At 39.2% G+C, this 19,059-nt stretch overlaps 2 protein-coding genes across 2 annotated transcripts; both read right to left on the minus strand.

The window, feature by feature from the left end:
• Positions 1-198: 198 nt before the first annotated feature.
• Positions 199-2,811, minus strand: jagn1a (jagunal homolog 1a). Its single transcript, XM_061053278.1, has 3 exons — positions 2,685-2,811; positions 2,021-2,121; positions 199-1,940 (listed from the first exon to the last, which is right to left on the minus strand). The coding sequence occupies exons 2-3, from the start codon at positions 2,107-2,109 to the stop codon at positions 1,478-1,480; spliced, it is 552 nt and encodes a 183-aa protein (XP_060909261.1). The 5' UTR covers positions 2,110-2,121; positions 2,685-2,811; the 3' UTR covers positions 199-1,477.
• Positions 2,812-3,846: 1,035 nt separating this feature from the next.
• col8a1a (collagen, type VIII, alpha 1a) lies at positions 3,847-18,428 on the minus strand. Its single transcript, XM_061053279.1, has 3 exons — positions 18,296-18,428; positions 7,835-8,138; positions 3,847-7,602 (listed from the first exon to the last, which is right to left on the minus strand). The coding sequence occupies exons 2-3, from the start codon at positions 8,127-8,129 to the stop codon at positions 5,666-5,668; spliced, it is 2,232 nt and encodes a 743-aa protein (XP_060909262.1). The 5' UTR covers positions 8,130-8,138; positions 18,296-18,428; the 3' UTR covers positions 3,847-5,665.
• Positions 18,429-19,059: the final 631 nt, after the last annotated feature.

The following is a 19,059-nucleotide window of genomic DNA, read 5'->3' on the forward strand; positions in this document are numbered from 1 at the left end:
ATGAAATATCGTTAAAATAATAACAGTACAGGCAGCTGTTGAGATCACAATCTTTATTTTTTAATGGTTTAGATCAGGGGTGGGCAACTGGCGGCCCGGGGGCCACATGCGGCCCCCCCATCAACCCTCAATGTGGCCCTCAGGTCAATTTTTTTACACATCAATGAATTGGAATGTGACAAAATCTGCCATGAAATCATGAAAACCAGAAATACGTCCATAATAATGTTTGATCACTGGCATATGTTGAGTTAAATTTGAGACATAATTGATTTTTTTCTATTATAATTGATTCATAATTGATCGTTTTTGTATACTACAATTTGGCCCTTTGGCAGGGAGAATTAATTTAATGTGGCCCTTGCCGTGACCAAAGTTGCCCATCCCTGGTTTAGATGCATTCTGCGTAAAATACAATGTGGAAGGTATCTTTAATAAAGAAGACGACATCAGTAATGGGACATGTGCTTCCTCTGACAAATAAAATGTAAACATATGGGTCTTTTGAAGCATGTATGCTTAAGCCATGCTATTGTATAAGCATAAAACAAACAAAACATGTCCTGGTCCTCCTGAAAAACTTGTTTTTTCAGCGTGGAAAAAAAGCTGTAGGGTTGATCAAGTTATGAAGAGAACTGGAAAAGACTGAATGCAATGGATATGGACTTGATGCAACTCCTGTTTGTGTGTTCTGGACACCCAGTATCTGCTTTTAACCTATAACAGTGACACACAAAAAAAACAGATCCCTCTATAAATTGTACATCTTTCTCTATTTGACAGATATATATTTCATAGAACAGTTGTGGTGAAGGAATGACGACGAAATAAATAACATAAATAAGACTCATAAGTTATTGATTCACTCAGGCCTTTTGATAATGAATGAAATATCTTCTTTTTTTTAAATAACAGTACAGGCAGCTGTTGAGATCACAATCTTTATTTTTTGAATGGTTTAGATGCATTCTGCGTAAAACACAATGTGGAAGGTATCTTTAATAAAGAAGATGACATCAGCAATGGGAAATGTGCTTCCTCTGACAAATAAAATATAAATATATGGGCAAAATGAGTCTTTTGGAGCATGTATGCTTAAGCCATGCTATTATATAAGCATAAAACAAACAAAACATGGCCTGGTCCTCCTGAAAAACTTGTTTTTTCAGCGTGGAAAAAAAGCTGTAGATTATGAAAACAACTGGAAAAGACTGAATGCAATGGATATGGACTTGATGCAACTCCTGTTTGTGTGTTCTGGACACCCAGTATCTGCTGTTAATCTATAACAGACACACACATAAAAAAACAGATCCCTCTATAAATTGTACATCTTTCTCTATTTGACAGAAATATATTTCATAGAACAGTTGTGGTGAAGGAATGACGACGAAATAAATAACATAAATAAGACTCATAAGTTAAATATAAATTAACATTGAAACAGTTTTTTTCCCAAAGTTTTTTCACCCCTCTATTATTTCTTCTTCTTCTCCTGAGTGGTGTTGAACCATGAGTCCAGCAGCTTTTTCATGTAATATAACTGCCAGGCATGCACTTGCACGGCGACCACCATGATGAGGTACATAACAGTCACCGCAGAGAAGCCGAAAATAAAGCGATAGGCCTTCCCGTGGCGATAGAGCTGCTGCGCGACAGGAAACATCTCCATTCCTCCGTAAATGAGAGGCGCCACTGAAAAGAGCCCCGCGCTGATCATGGATATGACCATGTAGCTGATGTTGTTCTTCGGAAGCGAAAGGCTGCTGCAGAGTAGCGGGAGAAGACTGAGCAAGTAGGGGTACTCCCATTGGTACGGCATGGACACTGTGTCGTGTGACACCAGGTCAAAGTGGCTGACAGTCACCTGTGCCGCCACGAGCAGCCAGATGAGAAGGTGGACCAGGTTCAACTTCCTCACCTCGGACTTTTGAGAAGCACTGAAGAAGGGATAAAAAATAAGCAATAAGAATGTTTGTTGTTTTTGCTAGAAATATTAGAAATAGATCGAATTACTTGCCTCATTTGGTATTCTGGTGCCGCCCTTTCTCTTTGTTTAAAGTCAATTCCATTCGTACCGGCAGCTCTGGGTCCAACACGTGATGTCATGTTGAATTCTTACTGAAACACAAGACACAACTTATTTCAGATGACAAAACTATAAGGATTGCAACTTGATTTTTTTTTAAATTATTCAATGAAAAGCTAAAAATCCTCCCAACTTGAAGCTGGAGCAATGAAATGTGCTTAAAGTGAACATCTATTCATAATAAAAATGGTTTCCACTTGTCTTCTTTTGATCAAATAAGGTCTTTTTTATCTCACATGCCACAGAATGGACCTACAGTAAGGGTTGTTGAGGTAACAAAAAGTGTGCCATCAGGAGGAATAGAAAAGTAAATATTTACATTAAATCAACAATATTAAGCCAGACTGTTGTCTTATTCTCATATTAATTTAGAAAACAAATATCCAACCTAACAAAGGCTAATAAAAGATGGATTCAATGGATTGTTTTAACGATCTGAAGAAGGTTAGCATGTTAGCTCCTATTGCTATCTTACCTAATTTAACCTCAGCTTTAAAGAGAAACGTCCTGTATGTTTGGGCTGTCGTCGTGATATCTTAAGCAACGACAATAAAACATCACAACATTTTAAATGTAGTTTGCTTTCAGTGCTTACCGCAGCGTGATTCCTTACAGTTCTGCTGAGCCACTCGTTTGAATTTGTACAAACAAAAGATGTGATATATGGATGTTGTAAACCGTACTGCGCATGCTCCGAGGCGCAGAACCAAAACACCTCCCACCACCGCAGCATCAGCATCTGTCAGAGCAGCACACAGGCGGATGTAGCCGATTTGAACTCGTTTGAACTGGAACTGGTAAATGTGTCTTATCTGTTTATCCTGTAATTCATCGGTATATTTTGCCCAAAGATTTTCTTTTAAATTTTTCTTTGGACAGGCCTGTCGCAGTCTTGGCCTGAAACGTGCTTAGCAAAAAAAAAACAAAAAAACAATCTTTCCAGATATTCAAAAGGTTTTAATCATAAGTCTATGAATGATGATTTAATTTCAGTAATTTATGTATTAGTTTAAACACTATTGGATTAAATTATCAATGACATGCTTTATTTAGCTTGACCAGACAATGTGTTTATGGAGTTCATCTTTAAAGCTTGACTATAATTACTTCATTTCTCAACTTCTAGTGTAATTAATGTTGCATTGTTACCTTATCAGTATTGTCAGTATGCAGCTCTCAGAAATATCACCAGCAAACCAGGTAACTCTTATTGGAAATAACACTTGCAGCATCAATGTCATGAAAATCAACGTGAAATTTAAAAAATAAGTTTTAAATGAATGCATGTAATTTGATTTTTGTCAGGGGAGCTGACTGTAAACAGACAAGGCAGGCAAACACTTGGGGCCCCAGGCAAGTAAGGGGCCTCCCCGCATTTAAACCACAGCAGTGGCTCAAAATGTGACAGTAGGAAACCCCCCTAAGGTGGACAAATCTCACAGGAGTCACTCTTGTTGCACTGTCAAGCGTTGCATGCATTATTGCTGTGAAAACCTTTGTTTGTCAATGAAGTCGACGGAAGAAAATGAAAGTTTTTACTGTCCTTTATATGTATGTTTTGAAAATAATTCTAATGTATAAAATCTGTAAAAACTTTTTTAAAAGTTCACATTTATTCACAATTTTTTGTTGGTGTCATATCATTTATAATAATAATGGTGATAAATTCTGGTTGGAGGTACCCCCTGGGAAAAAGCCCCAACATACTTTAGAATCGCCTCTGCTTTTTGTAATCTAAGATGTAAACACAACAGCAGTTTTTCCATTTGAACAATTTTTATTAAGAAAAACAGACGATAATAACAGACATAAAACATAAAGACATCAAATCTTTGGTTATGAAAATATTAGCACCATGGTAAAAAGGAGAAATACATTATATTTTTTCTTTAAAAGTTGTCATGTTCTATGTTCTTGTCTTTGCATGTGGGAGATCAGCAAACAAAATACTATAATATTAAGTTAACTGTTGTTATGAATTGCAGCAACATTAATTTTTTTCTTTGAGTCCATCAGTTGTAATACATTTCTTGTGTGTTTCCCATGAACCTTGATTTTAGACAAATGGATAGTGTGCCACCTCCAGACTTTGCAACGGTGGAGGAACTTAATATCTTTAGTGATATTATACTGCCCTTCCAGACGATAATGAATTAGGGTTACAAAACAGTACCACAATATTATTGGTTGGATGATAAATAAAAAAACATTACAAAAAGTACATTTCATTCTTATGCGTTTCTTGTTTTTCTTTGGAATGAAACTAAACACAAGTAGAGTCAAAGATAAAATACTCAGATATTTTTTTCCAAAAACAGAATGGACTCGATCGATGCATATCTCTGTTAAATAGAATGTTCTAGTTTTAACTGTTAAACTGTTCATGTTGACAGGTTGGATTTGTACTTTCTGATTTGACCAAAAGCCACTTATACCAGTTTAATCTTGCAGTTTAGTGTTTGACATAGAGATGATTTAAAAATTGTAGCACACTGTTTACATGTTGTAATATAATGTATGGAGTGGTTTTTCATTCTTCTGAGCAACTAAAGAGTGTTCGTTTCACCTCCGCATTTCTGCAAAAAACATAAACCTTCATGCAAACATAAAAAAAATACAATTAATATTACATTCTTACTCCTTGAATCTCACTCATGTGAGCAATTGTCTGTCATCAACATATATCATGAATGTGATTATTTATTTTGCCCGATTTATTTTTTGTGCTCCTACAAATGCATCAACTGCCATTCAAATATCCCCTAAAAAGCGTAGGTGTCATTTAGTTTGCTCCTGCACTGCATTTGCAACTGAGATGGTAACTTGGGAGGTTGAGACATTGAGCTATTAATAATAAGAAATAGATCGAATACTATTAACTTAAGTCCAAACGCAGTCTTTTACTGGTTGCATGACCAGAAATGCGTTCACTCCAAATACATGACCAAACGGCTAAAATGCAAACTAATTTACATGATGGCCTTTATCAATAGCAATGCAATACATGGTAAGGATCCACACATTTTCTTCCAAAATGAAAACAACCAAATGTTTCTAATGGAATTTCACATTCTTTACCACATGGGGTAGCTGCCTGTTTTGATGAGGAGCAGGGTACAAAACAGTGTCACCAGAAGTGTGTGGTTTGTTGTATTTTCTTTTGCATACACTTCACATTATATGCTTTATATGTTTGTGCCCTACTGGGGTTTGGCACATTTCTTTATATATAATACATCTTGAACAATCTTCATATTGTTTTTTGACTGCCATTTATATATTTTATGATATCTTCAAAGCTGTCAAAGAAAACATCTTGTTTTCATTTCCACCAATTATAGGACTCCAAGGCAGTAATGGCAGTATGAAAGCTTCTGAATATGCAGATTCTCATACCTCAGATTTTTTCCCAAGAAATTATATCTTCACCTCTCATCTCTGCTGATAAGATCAAAATGTGTTGACTTTAGATTAGGAGTTTGCGTGTCTTAGGTGGTTTATGATCATGATTAATTTACAAGTACATGCTACCCCTATGTACTCACTGAAGCCCTTCCTTCCCTGCAGTTTTAGGTTTTACATCGGATATAACAAATAACCAGAAAAGGAGGAGTGTACATATTGCCCAGCATAAAGTCCTGATGCCTGATCTGAGGGCAGCTGTAAATACACAGTGTCCCCAGGTTGTAGAGGTAATACGGCACTCCCTGATGCTTGATCGAGGAAACCCTTCTTGTATTCGTCATATGTATACATCACTGGCTCGTTGTTCCTCATCAAAGCCACCCACACATTAGCACCTTTGCAATGAATGTGGTAGGCAAAGTAATAAATGCCAGGCATGTCACAGGTGAAGATTCCTGTCTCGGGATTGTAGTTTTGACGACCATTGTACAAGAGCTTTTCAAAGACAACTGGAGTGCCAACAGGTGGAAATGGAGTCGTTACTATTGCTGTGAAGGCTGGCATTTCCAATCCACTGGCCCCCATTACTTCTGCCCCATTGCCTCCATACTTGCCCATCTTGTCATAACTACCAGCCTTGACACCATCTACTGCAGGACCCATCTGGGAAAGCACTCCAGCCATGTCAGGAGACACACCAGATTCTCCAGGTGGGCCTGGGGGTCCAGGAAGCCCAGGCTGACCGGGTTGTCCAGCGGGTCCTGATAGACCATCTTTGCCTGGAGGTCCTATGGGACCAGGAAGACCTGAGGTCCCCACACCTGCAAGCCCAGGTGAACCAGGTGAACCGTTATCTCCTTTTGGCCCTGGAAGACCGGGAGGCCCAAGTGGTCCTGCTGTGCCATCCATTCCCGGGATTCCCTTAGGACCTTGAGGTCCTGCTTCACCTGGTAGTCCACCTTGTCCTTTTGGCCCTGGAAGTCCTGAAGGACCAGGGTTACCAGGTAGTCCTTTATGCCCATTTTCTCCTTTGGGACCACTTGGTCCTGGCAGACCTCTTGGGCCAGGCTCTCCCTGCTCTCCAGGAAAACCATCCTTACCAGGTATCCCTGGAGCACCCTGTTCCCCTTGGGCTCCATCAAGCCCTTTAGGTCCTCCTTCTCCACAGTCTCCTTTAGGACCAGGTGTGCCTATACCTCCTGGGGGTCCCATAGGGCCAGTAGGACCTGCTGGACCATTTGGTCCAGGTGGTCCAAGCATACCAGGTAGTCCTCCATAGCCCTTGTCTCCTTTTGGTCCTGGAAGTCCAGGTGGCCCACTCATACCTTTATCACCCTTTGGTCCCGGAAGTCCTGGTTTACCAAATCCTGGCAGTCCTGGCTTTCCTGGCAAACCTGGTGGTCCTGGATGACCTTTTACACCTTGCAGGCCTGGCTGTCCTGGCAGACCATTTATACCTGGCTTCCCTTGACCAGGTATACCTGGTGGGCCAGGCTGTCCTCCGTCACCAGTTGGCCCAGCTGGCCCTTGCACTCCAGGATGCCCTTTCTCTCCCGGTGGTCCCTGTGGCCCTGGTGCCCCATTCAACCCTGGCTTTCCAAAACCAGGCAGCCCTCTTGGACCAGCAGGACCTGGGGGCCCTGGGAATCCTTTGTGACCAGGTTGGCCTGGCAGACCCATCCCCTTGTCTCCTTTTGGTCCCGGTAATCCCGGTAGTCCTGGAAGACCTTTGTGTCCTGGCTCACCTTTCAGCCCTGGTTGGCCTGGCAATCCTTGTACCCCTGGTTTACCTATTCCAGGTAGGCCAGGTGGTCCCGGGGGACCATGAGGCCCTGGCTGTCCTGCTGGCCCTTCTTCACCCCTAGGACCCATTTCTCCTTGGGGCCCTGGCTCCCCATTTCCTCCTGGCTTGCCCTGTAGTCCTGGTAAACCTGGTTTTCCCACTGCAGGCATTCCTGGTGGACCAGGAGATCCAGGTCTCCCCGCAGGTCCTGGCTGTCCATTACCTGAAGGCCCAGGAGGTCCTGGAGGACCGTCTGGCCCAGGGGGTCCAGCTGGGCATGGCTCCCCCTGGGGAATTCCCTCAGCTCCACTAGGGATTGTTAGACCTATGAGTAATGAGAAAAACGTCCAATAAGATTGTGTTTATCGGATTGTCAAATGGGCAGCAGCACAAAGTAATTTAATACAACTCTATACACTCTCTCTCTACATATCTAATAGAAAATAAAGAAACTTTGTGTCTTGTTTTGTTTGTTTGTCAAGTCACATATGATTAAGATATTTATTTTATATTTAGAGGACTGTGGGTCACTGACAATTGGAATTTTTGATTCTCACCTTTGTCTTGGCCACCATTATAGCCGCCCCCTTTGCGAGGATTTTCTTTGCCTTTGTGCATTGGCATCTGGGGTAGCTCCTTCCTGTATTGGGGATACTGTATATAGGGCCCCTCTTTGCCAAGGTACTGCTGTTGGGGATATCCTTCCTTGCCCATGCCCATGTGTTGGAGGTGCTGCATTGGCTGGTATTGCTGAGGATGCTGCTTGTGGCCATAGTATGCCCCGGCACTTACACAGGTGAATACTACTAGCTGTAGCAGTGCAAGGATGAGGAGGGAAGGGAGTGGAGGCATGGTCAGGGCCTGTATAAAAGGTAAGAGTGACAAGATATGAGGGAGGGAACAGCTAAGCATTTCTTGATGTTACATTTTGTCCTCCATTATCACTGCAAAATGATTGTAACAAGAGACAATGCTTTGTCTCCCTCTACTGGACATACATTAGATCTGCATACTGGTCTTATGAACAGTAAAGTCAGTGGGTTGAATTTTGTTGTATGGTCATTGACAGCTTAGAATCAGAAAGTTTCAATTACTGTATGCCATTTGCACTTAGCAAAAGTTATCCTTTCTGCAAGAATAACCTTGAGCATTTCTTCTATAAAAGCCACAATAAAGATTTCAATAAACAAAGTTGTTTTGAATGTTTTACAGCCTAAATTACATTTACCTTCAGCCTTGACCCCATTGATATACATAAACACTGTTCTAAACACATTTAATAAGGTAATAAATAAAGTCAAAGGGTTAGGGTTAGGGTTAGGGTTAGTTCAAGTTCAACCACAACCACTGCAACAAAAGGATTTATTTTAAATGTAAAAATTACGCACAAAATAACAGTGAGGAAATGATGTTGAAAGTCTGTGCAGATACAACCATTTAAAACATTAACATCTTGGGTTGCCTCCACCACAAGGTCCCAAATGTTGCAAAAAACTGAGGGAATTGATTTTTGACCTGCTGCTGTATGAGAGAAAGTGGTTGTGCTAAAGAACAATAGGAGTAATACATGTAATATACAATTTAAGTTACTCTCTCACGAGCTCAACTTGGATGAACTGCATGTACTATGGTGGTCCACTAGAGGGAGCCACCATCAGTGTCACATAGAAAAGCATCTTCAACATTTAAATCTGAATGAAAGTGATTCCTTATCGAAATAATACCTGAAATAATATATTTTTATTTGCAATTTATTTGCAAATGCACCAATTCCCTGGTTATTCTAGATTGACAAGTGTGTGAGGGATTTCGGCCACATTTTAGTAAAGTAACCATGGTGCACACTTGTGGTACAGGTGTTAAAGGAGCATTCTTGCCATTCCTGCAGCATAAAATCAGAAGTTGACACATAAAATTGACATTTTAAATTAAAATAATTCAGAAATATCTTAAGTTACCTACAGCTTCCACAAAAAATTGATGGTTTTTGTTTGACCTCCCCCCCTCCTCTTTTGGTCTGCAATAAATAGTATACATTTGAACGAACACAGTTGTGGTCCAGCTGTGCAGTTCAGGATCACAGCAGAGCATTGGATAGGACATTTGCTTTTGCTCTAACCCCACGATCATCTTGCTTTAAGCTGTCGGTTTTATTGAGTTTTATTTGAAAGCCATCTACACCTCAATCTCAGTCAATTCACTTCCTGTCACACTTCCCAGCCAGGGTTAAACTGCAAACCCGGCCACGATTTTATTCATTCATTTCTGCTGTAACCACATCCTCAGTGTCCAATCCATCACTCGCTCTTTGGATCTTTTCCGCCCTCTGACCTTTTCTCAGTCGACTGGTGATTTTGACATGGCCGTGCCACTGTCTCCCCCAATGAGAGCTGGCCTTTGAAAGAAGCAAACGTAGTCTCCACAGCGACAAAGGCCAGACATGCCAAAGACGCCACCGAGGAATGCCAATGTGTTTTTCCCAACAAGAAGTGAAACCTATTTTTCCCCAAAGAGTGAAAGCTGTGGTATTTTCCCAGTTTTCTAATTAATTATATTCTGTGAGGTCTACAGATGACATACAGAGAGTAAGGTGTGAGCATTAAGCCTTTTCTATACTGTGTTTGAGACTGTGTTCAGATCCTGAAGTATTTAGGTGGACACTATCTGGGACAAGACTTACTATGAATACAGATAATAGAAAAGAATGAGAAAGTAAAGATACCATCTGTTTTGTTCAGGGAGTAAAAAAAAGAGGAGTGCATCTTAAGTTAACGGGTAAAGGAGGCCTGAGGATGTTTTGAGGATTAAAACACTCTCACAAAGGTTGTCAATAATTTAATGCACTGGATTATAAAGGGACAGACATAAAAGGCTTCTAAGATTTGAGGGCTGGATTTATAGGTTAGAAGACAGAGGTGCATTGATGCTGAGACATTTTTCACATTTTACTATTCAGACACACATTGCCTACCAATACTCAAGAGTATCAATGATCCACAGAGTTATCAAGTCTTGTAAACTATATCTCACTTCATGCCAAAGGCAGAAACATTCTCTTTTTTTTGACAAAAGAGAACCATTGATTGGCACTAAAGCTCCAACAGAGCTGAGTGATATGGATAACACCAAATGATATGAAATAATTTAATCACATCACATGATTTCAGAAAATTAGACCATATTCTACAAAATCTAAGATTGCGTCAAAATTATTCTAAAATGATGAACATGTGCATACATAAATATGTTCATAAACATATGATCCACATTAAACACAGGTTTAATTTCAGATATTTATCCACTTGCAGAAACATTCACTGGATTATACATTCTTTGGATTATAGTTGAATTAAAATCTGGAAACATTGTATATATTGTGTAGAATTTAGTTGTTATGTATTTAATAAATAGTGAAGTATCGGCAAACATAAAAACACATTTCAAAAATGTCTATTTTATTTCCAAATTTCTGTTGACAGGTTTTTATAAAATATCTTCCTTTGAACAGAGTTTTCTTATTGGAGACTAGAAATGACAACTTCAATGTTGAGTCATGTTCTTCTTTGAATAAAACAAAAAATACAGAAACAAATTGTTTAAATGATAAAAATCAAATACCATGGCATATTTTCACCAAGTAGAGTGAATACAGATTTGTGATGTATAGTGTGATATAGCATGTACAAATATTTCACAAACACACGTTAGCACATTGTGTGAGCTGCTGCGACCGGAAAAGAACGTCCAACAGCACCAAGCCCCCATGGATAGAACAGCCCAACAATTTGTGTACCACTGAACCATCACCTGCATTAATTATCTCTATATATAACAGAACATACACACAGACCATCGAGCTGCAAATATGCTTAAAAAATACACTTGTTACACTCTGTCTCTCTCTCCCTGATTTCTGACTCTATCCCCTATCTATAAATAAAGGCACAAAAAGCCCAAAAAATTGCATTTACATTTTTACATTATATTTTTCTAAGTTCTATGTAGTCATCTGTATATATTTTAAGAGCAAAGTTACATTTTCAACTTGTATTTTTAAGTTAAATACAAACTGTTTTATGTGTAAACAGTTTTGTTGTACTGTAATCCTTCGCAGCTCTACTTTAATATTTACTTTAATTTATTATTTTATTGTACTTAATTAAGTTTGTGTTATTTTCACTTTGGCTTTGGCAATGTAATTGTATGTTTTCCATGCCAATAAAGCCCTTTTGAAATGAACTGAACTGAAAGAGAGAGAGAGAGAGAGAGAGAGAGAGAGAGAGAGAGAGTGTTTATGTGTTTTTAAAGGGTTGAGAATATTCTGACAAAACTTGCGACCACAGATCAGAGGGACTGCTCACAACGAGGGTCTGTTCAGTGTCACATAGTAACACTGTGATGTTGTCATAGCAACCGCAAAGTGATGCAAACACCTCCTGTCTTTACCTGCTGTGCTTCTCTGCAACACACTGTCACTATTAAACCTTATTTTTTTAAAGCTAGAATCATACTTCCATCTGTATTCGTACAGATGTCAGACACGGAGCAATAAACTAATGTGCCACAGCAGTGAGAAGTCACGATGGCGTGCGTGACATGTTGTGAGCTGTTTCTCACATTTGTCAGATGAACAGTTTTAATTTCTCACACACTGGTGTAAAACAGTTTGGCTCCATCAGTGATGACTCTCTGACAAGCAGCCATTTGCAACAGGGACTAAACAATACTGGCAACCATGTTCTACATTTTCATGTCAGGGTAGATGTCACCCATCTGTCATACAGTTAACACCTTTTTTTTAGACCTGTTTGTTTTCGAGGCAGGAAAAAATACCCGAGCTTTTTGTCAATAATTTAAATTACAGCTGGGGCACAGTGCTGCAACAAAACCCCTCCACTTTTGTCCGCCTCACTCCCAGCTTTAATATTGTTGTTTGGAACTAATTTTATTCAGAATCCATAGCATGTGGTTTATTAAGGAGGGGTGCCTCATGTCTGATTTTGCTGTTAAGTTTTGTCAACATGAACACAAAGAGGAAATATTGTAGACAAAAGAACAAGTGTATACATTATACTAATTTGTTTAAATCTGAACTTTTTAAAACTTTTAAAAGCCAATTCTTTTTCAACAAAACTACTGCAAGGCTAGTGACTGTGTGTGGCTGCAGGCACAGTGTCTCTTTGAGTCAAAGCTAACAGCAGCATGCTACCAGTGAAGACATCCCTCATCCCAAATATGCCCCTGTACACCCACCGCAACCAAAACAGCATTGCCACCTTCAACATGCAAGCTCCAGGTAAGACAATGCTGATACTACCTACCCTACCACATGACCAATTATGGTCCCCACAACTCATTTAGTCCCACTACACCTCGGGTAGGCCGGATAGTGTGCTCCAGCATCCCAGAGTCACCCCCCCTCCACGCCGAAAGCTGAGTGTCATACAAATCAACATTTTTAACCAGATTGTTGCTCTAAAGAAAAAGTCAATAAAACAAAAATAATGTTGCAGCAATGCCACATCTGATGGAAAGTATTTACCTTATTTCACAAGGTAGATTCAAGGGACCAAACCAAAAAATATTGATCCTCTTGTCATGAATGTGCATATCTATTCCTGCAGTTGCTAAGATCTTGGTAAAAAAAACTTGTCGGTAGCTTTTGAGGGAACACCCCATTGGGTAGTTTCTTCCAGGGAGTATGCCTAATACCATCCCAAGAACCATGGATATGCTGTGGCTTAATAGCCAATCTAACTTCTGGCAAATTTGCATGACGGATGCTATAATATGATTATAATATTCAGCTTATGCCCCCATAAGCTGAATATTTTAAGGCCGGTAGCCTATAGTGGTTAGTGTGCGCACCATTTACGGAGGCGAAAGTCGTTCAAGCAGGCGTCCCGGGTTCAAGTCCTGGGACTGTATCCACTGTCCTGTCTCTAAATTAAAGGCATAAAAAGCCCCAGAATAAACTTGATTTACATCAAAGTCATCTTACATTATATTTTGATTTGTCTGTCAGTAATAAAAATAGTACAACCCATTACAAATGTCCAAATTTGGCAGAATTTAAAAATGTACATTTCTGATCCCATCACCTTCAGTGACGTTCAAAAATCTGATTTTACCCAACCTGAGACAACAGCGGAGGGCGACGACCAGGTATCTTCTGCTTGGACTCTTAATTGTTCAACATCTGCTGCTAAAATAATATGTGGCCGGTCACACACCACTGAGTTCACAGCATGTCCCGCCTGTGCCAGACGGGCTCAAAAATAAGCCAAACCTCTAAAGTTGTCTGCAGTGCGCTGTATGTAAAATGTGTGCGCTTATGTTCCCCCTGCTACTTCCAGATGTCCATAAATTTGACACCTCAGAGAAACAAAACAGTGAATTGTCTGTCAGGTATCAGAGGACTCATGTGTATCATGTGTCTGCTGAGTCAGCCTTCACGACGTGTCAAATTCAGATGCAATCTCCAGAATCACAATAAAACAGAAACAGCCGTGCAAATGTGATGAAATGATACTACAGTATAATCAAACCGTGCATCTCTCATATTCCCATTGCCAATTTAAATAACAGAGGAAGACTCTTCTACACCATTTAAAAAAAAAAAAAGTTTGACTTAAATATTTAAAATATTTTCAACAATTGTTGAAGGACGCTAACTAAGCAAACAAGCAATCATTTCAAATTAGTTATTTATTATCATAACGCTTTATTTTTGTGTGGGGCAAAGGCTTAGCCCCTCCCCTAGGAATTTTGTATAAAAAAATAATAATGGAATTTTTACGTGTAATGTACATAATGAGACAACATTATGCCTATTATCTATATAAATAAATATTATAAATATTTCATAAAATCGTCATTTCATTTAAATTATGACGTCACGGTGACGCCGGTTATGATTGTTGATCTTCGTTGCTTGCAGACTTGATGGATTGGTTCGTATTGATACCTCAATATTGTGTGGGAAAACAGAAACGTATCGACGTAAACTAATTGACAGTTAGGTCTACTTGATGTTACAACAAGTGTCCCACAATTTCCTTTAACAACAATAAGCTCATGTCAACCATAAACAAAGAAGAGTTGAGTCAGCTGCAACAATGATAGATGGCTGCTAATGTTTTGTTGACATCGTGATACCAAATGAGAGGAATATGCTTGTTACTGTTTCCATAGCAACAGATGAATCATCTTTACGGTCATAGGCCATATCCCTTTTTTTTCACTGCTAAAGCACTGAGTAAATGCACACTCTGGTTGTGGTAACTTTTGGTTGTTGTTGTTGTTGTGTACTTTTGTGTAGCCTATTCATAGGTTGGAATTAATGATGGAATTAAATCGTGCATTTCAGTTCACATGGAATAAATTCAGATGTTTTATTGTAACCTAGATATATCGATTTAGCATTTTTTTGGAGGCTACTTAAAAAAATCATTAGATGCATAACAGGTCTGTGTAATTGTCTGGTGAGCTCTTAAGCATGGCTGTAGCCTACTTTAGATTCAAGAGGATTTCTTAATGATCAAAAATAAATTAATGAATAATTCTTCAATTTCTTGACAGGTTGAGATACTGTTATTTTTTGGGGGGAAAAGGGGAATACCACATTCAATAAATCAGTCTCTGCGTTAAAGACAAATAATTGTATGCGAAAATATTACGTTACAAAAGGACTGTTTTACAGTGATGGCATTTGAACTGAAAACTTTTACGTTCTATGCGATTGAGGTAATTTGCGTTAAAAGCATCAACATCCAGTAATGTTGAAGAGGAAGGGGGCGTTATTCAGAATTGCTGCTCATGAAAAAACGTGTGGCTTCCTGGGTTTTTAATGCATACACACGGACATACATTTTATTTTTTACACTTAATACTCCTAAAAAGCCAAACCAGGTACAAAGACTGCAAATTGTCCATAACTAGATGTCCTATTGCATCGGTTGCACTTGAATTAGATGTAACAAAACCTAAATGTATTGTCACTGACAAATAAACTGATAAATAAAATAAATAAATTCGGGGACAGGGCAGCTGACTCACACAGCTAAAGTAAAGTCTCCCCTCTCATTCATTATTATCAGATGGAAATATTAGCTCTGGGTCTCCAGACACATCTGTCTATTCTCTCTCCGCTGTCAGATCTCTCCTCTCACTGTCTCCCTTTCTTCCTGTGTGTCTGTGTGAACAGAGCGATGCCTGTTCTGCACCATCTTTTACCGTCTGCCTCGGTTTTTGTCAGTTTGCCCTCGCTGGCCCTTTCCTTCCTTTGCGAAACATCCTGATTCATTGACCTGAAGCCTCTCTGTGACCTTGCAGACTGCGATGGATGTCACAGGGCGAGACTTGATGTCTCTTTCAACCTCCTCGCTAAAGCAAAGAACGGTGCCGCAGAAAAGTCCACTTGTGCTGAGATGTGAGAGGTATTTATCACAGTCTGGGAAAAGAGTTAAATTGACCGTTTCATCGTTTGGTGTTTGGAGTGTTCTCACACTCGCTTATGTGTTTACTTTCCTTGTGCTTTATGTTAATGCATGCATGCATGCAGAAAGAAAACATTACAGCATTCAGCACCTTCACTGTTCTCTTTCAGCCAAATAAGCTCTTTGAGTCTCTCTCACCGCACATAACAAGCAGCCTGACCAAAAGCTGGTGTTTAATTCTCTTGAACGTGTCTGGCAAACCACTCCGCTTTCCTCCACACACACACACACACACACACCGCAAAACCATTTACAAATTTAACCTTAAGCCAGCGGTACTCATGCACTCAATCTTGGTAAGTAGCCTGACGTTGTGGTTTCTCTGCGAAAGGAAAAAAAACATTTGCAGCTCCACGGCTCCCTAAACGCAGCTTTTATCGCAAAGCACACCTCGTAAAATTAACACCTCCTCAACTGACGCTGCAAACGTCCTCGTTCAAACACACCCAGTACACACACCAGAGGAATACAGCTAAGACACACACACACACGCACACACACGAGCACACACACTTTGCCACAGCTGTGCACCTAAATGACCAACGTGTTTGCATCTCTCCCTCTTCTCTACACAACCATTATTCTTGCCGTCCATTGAGTCCTGTGCATTCCTAGAGTTTGCTGAATGATGTGTACAGCAGGGTACAATGCAGGATGCACACAAACACACACAAATGCAAGCACACACACATTCCAAAGGTTACTTCTTGCGCACAATAGATATGTTAAGGTCCTCTTCTACTGCAGCATTTTTTTGCACACCGAGGTCAATAAAGGGCCAAACACTGATTTTACCATGACGCAATGCAAAGATAGATGAATGTAGGAACATTGGAAAGAAAGGGAGGAAGTGAATTCTTTTTTACCCTTCATTAGATCATTTATGACCATTCATTCAAAAAAGGGTGAGCAGTGCTTAAATCCTTTAGAAACTGGTTTGATAGTTTCATTTGCACAAGATATCATTTGTATTTTAAGGTGTATTCCTGATTATCATGCACACAGATCGGGTTAGACATTTGTTAAATCCAAATATTATAAACATATGAGGACTTTATAAGAGAAAATGATTTAAACTTTATCTTCTTAATGGATCAATGATTTGACAAATAAGTGCACTTTTCAGTATATTTCAACAGCAGAAACTGCTTTCAATCCAAACACACACACCAAATCCAAAGGTCTGAAATGGGCCAAAATATTTTTCTTTACACCGTTTTCATTTATTGCCTGAGGAAAAAATAAACATTTATAATTGCTTGGGTTCAACTTGTGAGTTCTTGATATTTTTCTGATTTTATAAAGAGACTTCTGAATAAAACTGAGTTCAAAATGAAAGCACCATTTAGCTAGTGAACCAATCGGACATTTTATCAGAGGAGTTCATTAAAAAAAAAAGTCCAGAAATCAGGCCGGAGAGACAAAGCTGCCCAGAGAAATCTGTGAGTGTGTTTGCACTGCAGTCTCTTCTCACCAAACTGATGCTTTGCCCCCATCACATACATCCGACAGTTTGGCTTCAGCTTTCTGCATACACACATGCACACAAAACACTTGAATGCATATTTGCCTTCAGCACAGGCATTCTCTCACAGGTGGACATACAGCACACACTAAAGCTCTCTAGGGTCCTGGCTGTAATAATATAATATAAAGGATGCTGTAGCAGCAGCCTGGGAGTCAAAACTCTCAGTTAGCAGATGTTCTGCCTGCTTCTCTGCAGAATGATGACGTACAGACAGCTGAAGGCCATGTTTATGAGGCCTTTCAGATACACCAGCAGCTCAAAGCTGATTGCAGTGACATCAAATATTTGCCCCTTTGTCTCCCCCCACCCCCCCCCCCCCCCAAAACAAAGAAGATTGACATTCACAGAATTTCTCTTTAATGGAATATTAAAGCATGTCTCAGCAGAAGCAGTAGCAACATCTATATTTCTTTAAAAATTGATATTAAACTATATAAAAAGATTGACATCTTGTAATTATCTATCTTGTTTATGAAATATTGATATTAAAGTGTTTTAATAAGAGCCTCTCTTTTAGTCTTTCTTCTATTCCTAATTCAAATTAATGGTTTAAAGAAACCATTCCATTACAAAAGACAGTGAAACGTAGTTACTTTGTTTTTTAAACGCCTCTTTATGAACATATTTTCAACATATATTCCTTCTAAAGCTTGGTTACAATAAAAAAAGAAGTTATGTTGACTCATTAGAAAATGGATTAGATGATTCAAGTGTTAACTAAACTCAGAATGTGCAAGCAATTCATTTAAGGTTCTTTAAAACGTTTGGGTAGATCCTGAAAATTCCACATTTTAGCAGATTAAATTTAAATGAATAATAAAATCTGGAAACACTTTCTGACATTGTGGAAGTACTTACAATTCATGAATGCAGTTCATTAAAGGCAACAACAAACGTTCAAGAAAACATGCATTTAAATCCTTTAATTAAAATGCTAGCAGAGATTTCAATCAAATGAAAAATAAGCATTAATAAATAAGGTCAGTGCTTACCGTCGTGAGTGACTGTTTAAAGGGGAAATAATCACTGCAGTCAGACAACTAGAAGAAAAAGCAGGCGGACAGACCACCACACGGAGGGAACCCTGGGATATGTGCTCATTAAAGACGCACACCTTGTAGACACAGCTTATATTTGCTGGAGGGTGGAGCCCAGCCTGGGTGGGTGGGAGACTGAGTGGAAGGGAGGGATGGAGACTAACGTGACTGAGAGTAAATATCACCTCTCCAAAAAAAGTTATTCCAAAATTTATAGTGGCAAAACATGTTCACATCCCCCTGCTGAGCGCCCACAGTGTATGACAATGATAAACAGGAATGTTTCGCTCATTACTGTCGTGATGTTCAGGGTCAGTGAGTGCTGTAAAAATCACAGCGGTTCATTATTCCTACGTTAGGAGCCAAGACACAGGAGCCGCTTGTTTCACCTGTCCTGGCACTCACCTGGGGAAAATAAATTATAGCACAGGCGTGGTTCAATACACCGCTCACACAGACAAACATCATAATCATAATTTAAAATTAAACATTTAAATCGCACTTTAATGTTCAGTAATTTATCATTTAAATAGATCTCCAAACAAAATAAGTAACATGATGTATTTACTGCTCGTGTAATGAGACTTTATTCTATTGAAATTCAACCTCAACTACCTCATTGAAACAAATCTAAAACAGTAGAATACAACTTTTTGCTGGTATTAAAAACACGTTTTAATTTTTTTTAATCTAATATGATAATAAAAAAAAAAACAATG

Source organism: Labrus mixtus, chromosome 13 (assembly GCF_963584025.1).
Source record: "Labrus mixtus chromosome 13, fLabMix1.1, whole genome shotgun sequence".
In the NCBI taxonomy this organism is placed as follows: Eukaryota; Metazoa; Chordata; class Actinopteri; order Labriformes; family Labridae; genus Labrus; species Labrus mixtus.

Coding starts and splice junctions, on each gene's coding strand:
- jagn1a (XM_061053278.1), bottom strand. CDS start 2,109: ATGACATCACGTGTTGGACCCAGAGCTGCCGGTACGAATGGAATTGAC. Junction 1,941..2,020: donor GCACCAGAATACCAAATGAG/GCAAGTAATTCG, acceptor TCCCTTCTTCAG/TGCTTCTCAAAAGTCCGAGG.
- col8a1a (XM_061053279.1), bottom strand. CDS start 8,129: ATGCCTCCACTCCCTTCCCTCCTCATCCTTGCACTGCTACAGCTAGTA. Junction 7,603..7,834: donor TAATGGTGGCCAAGACAAAG/GTGAGAATCAAA, acceptor CATTACTCATAG/GTCTAACAATCCCTAGTGGA.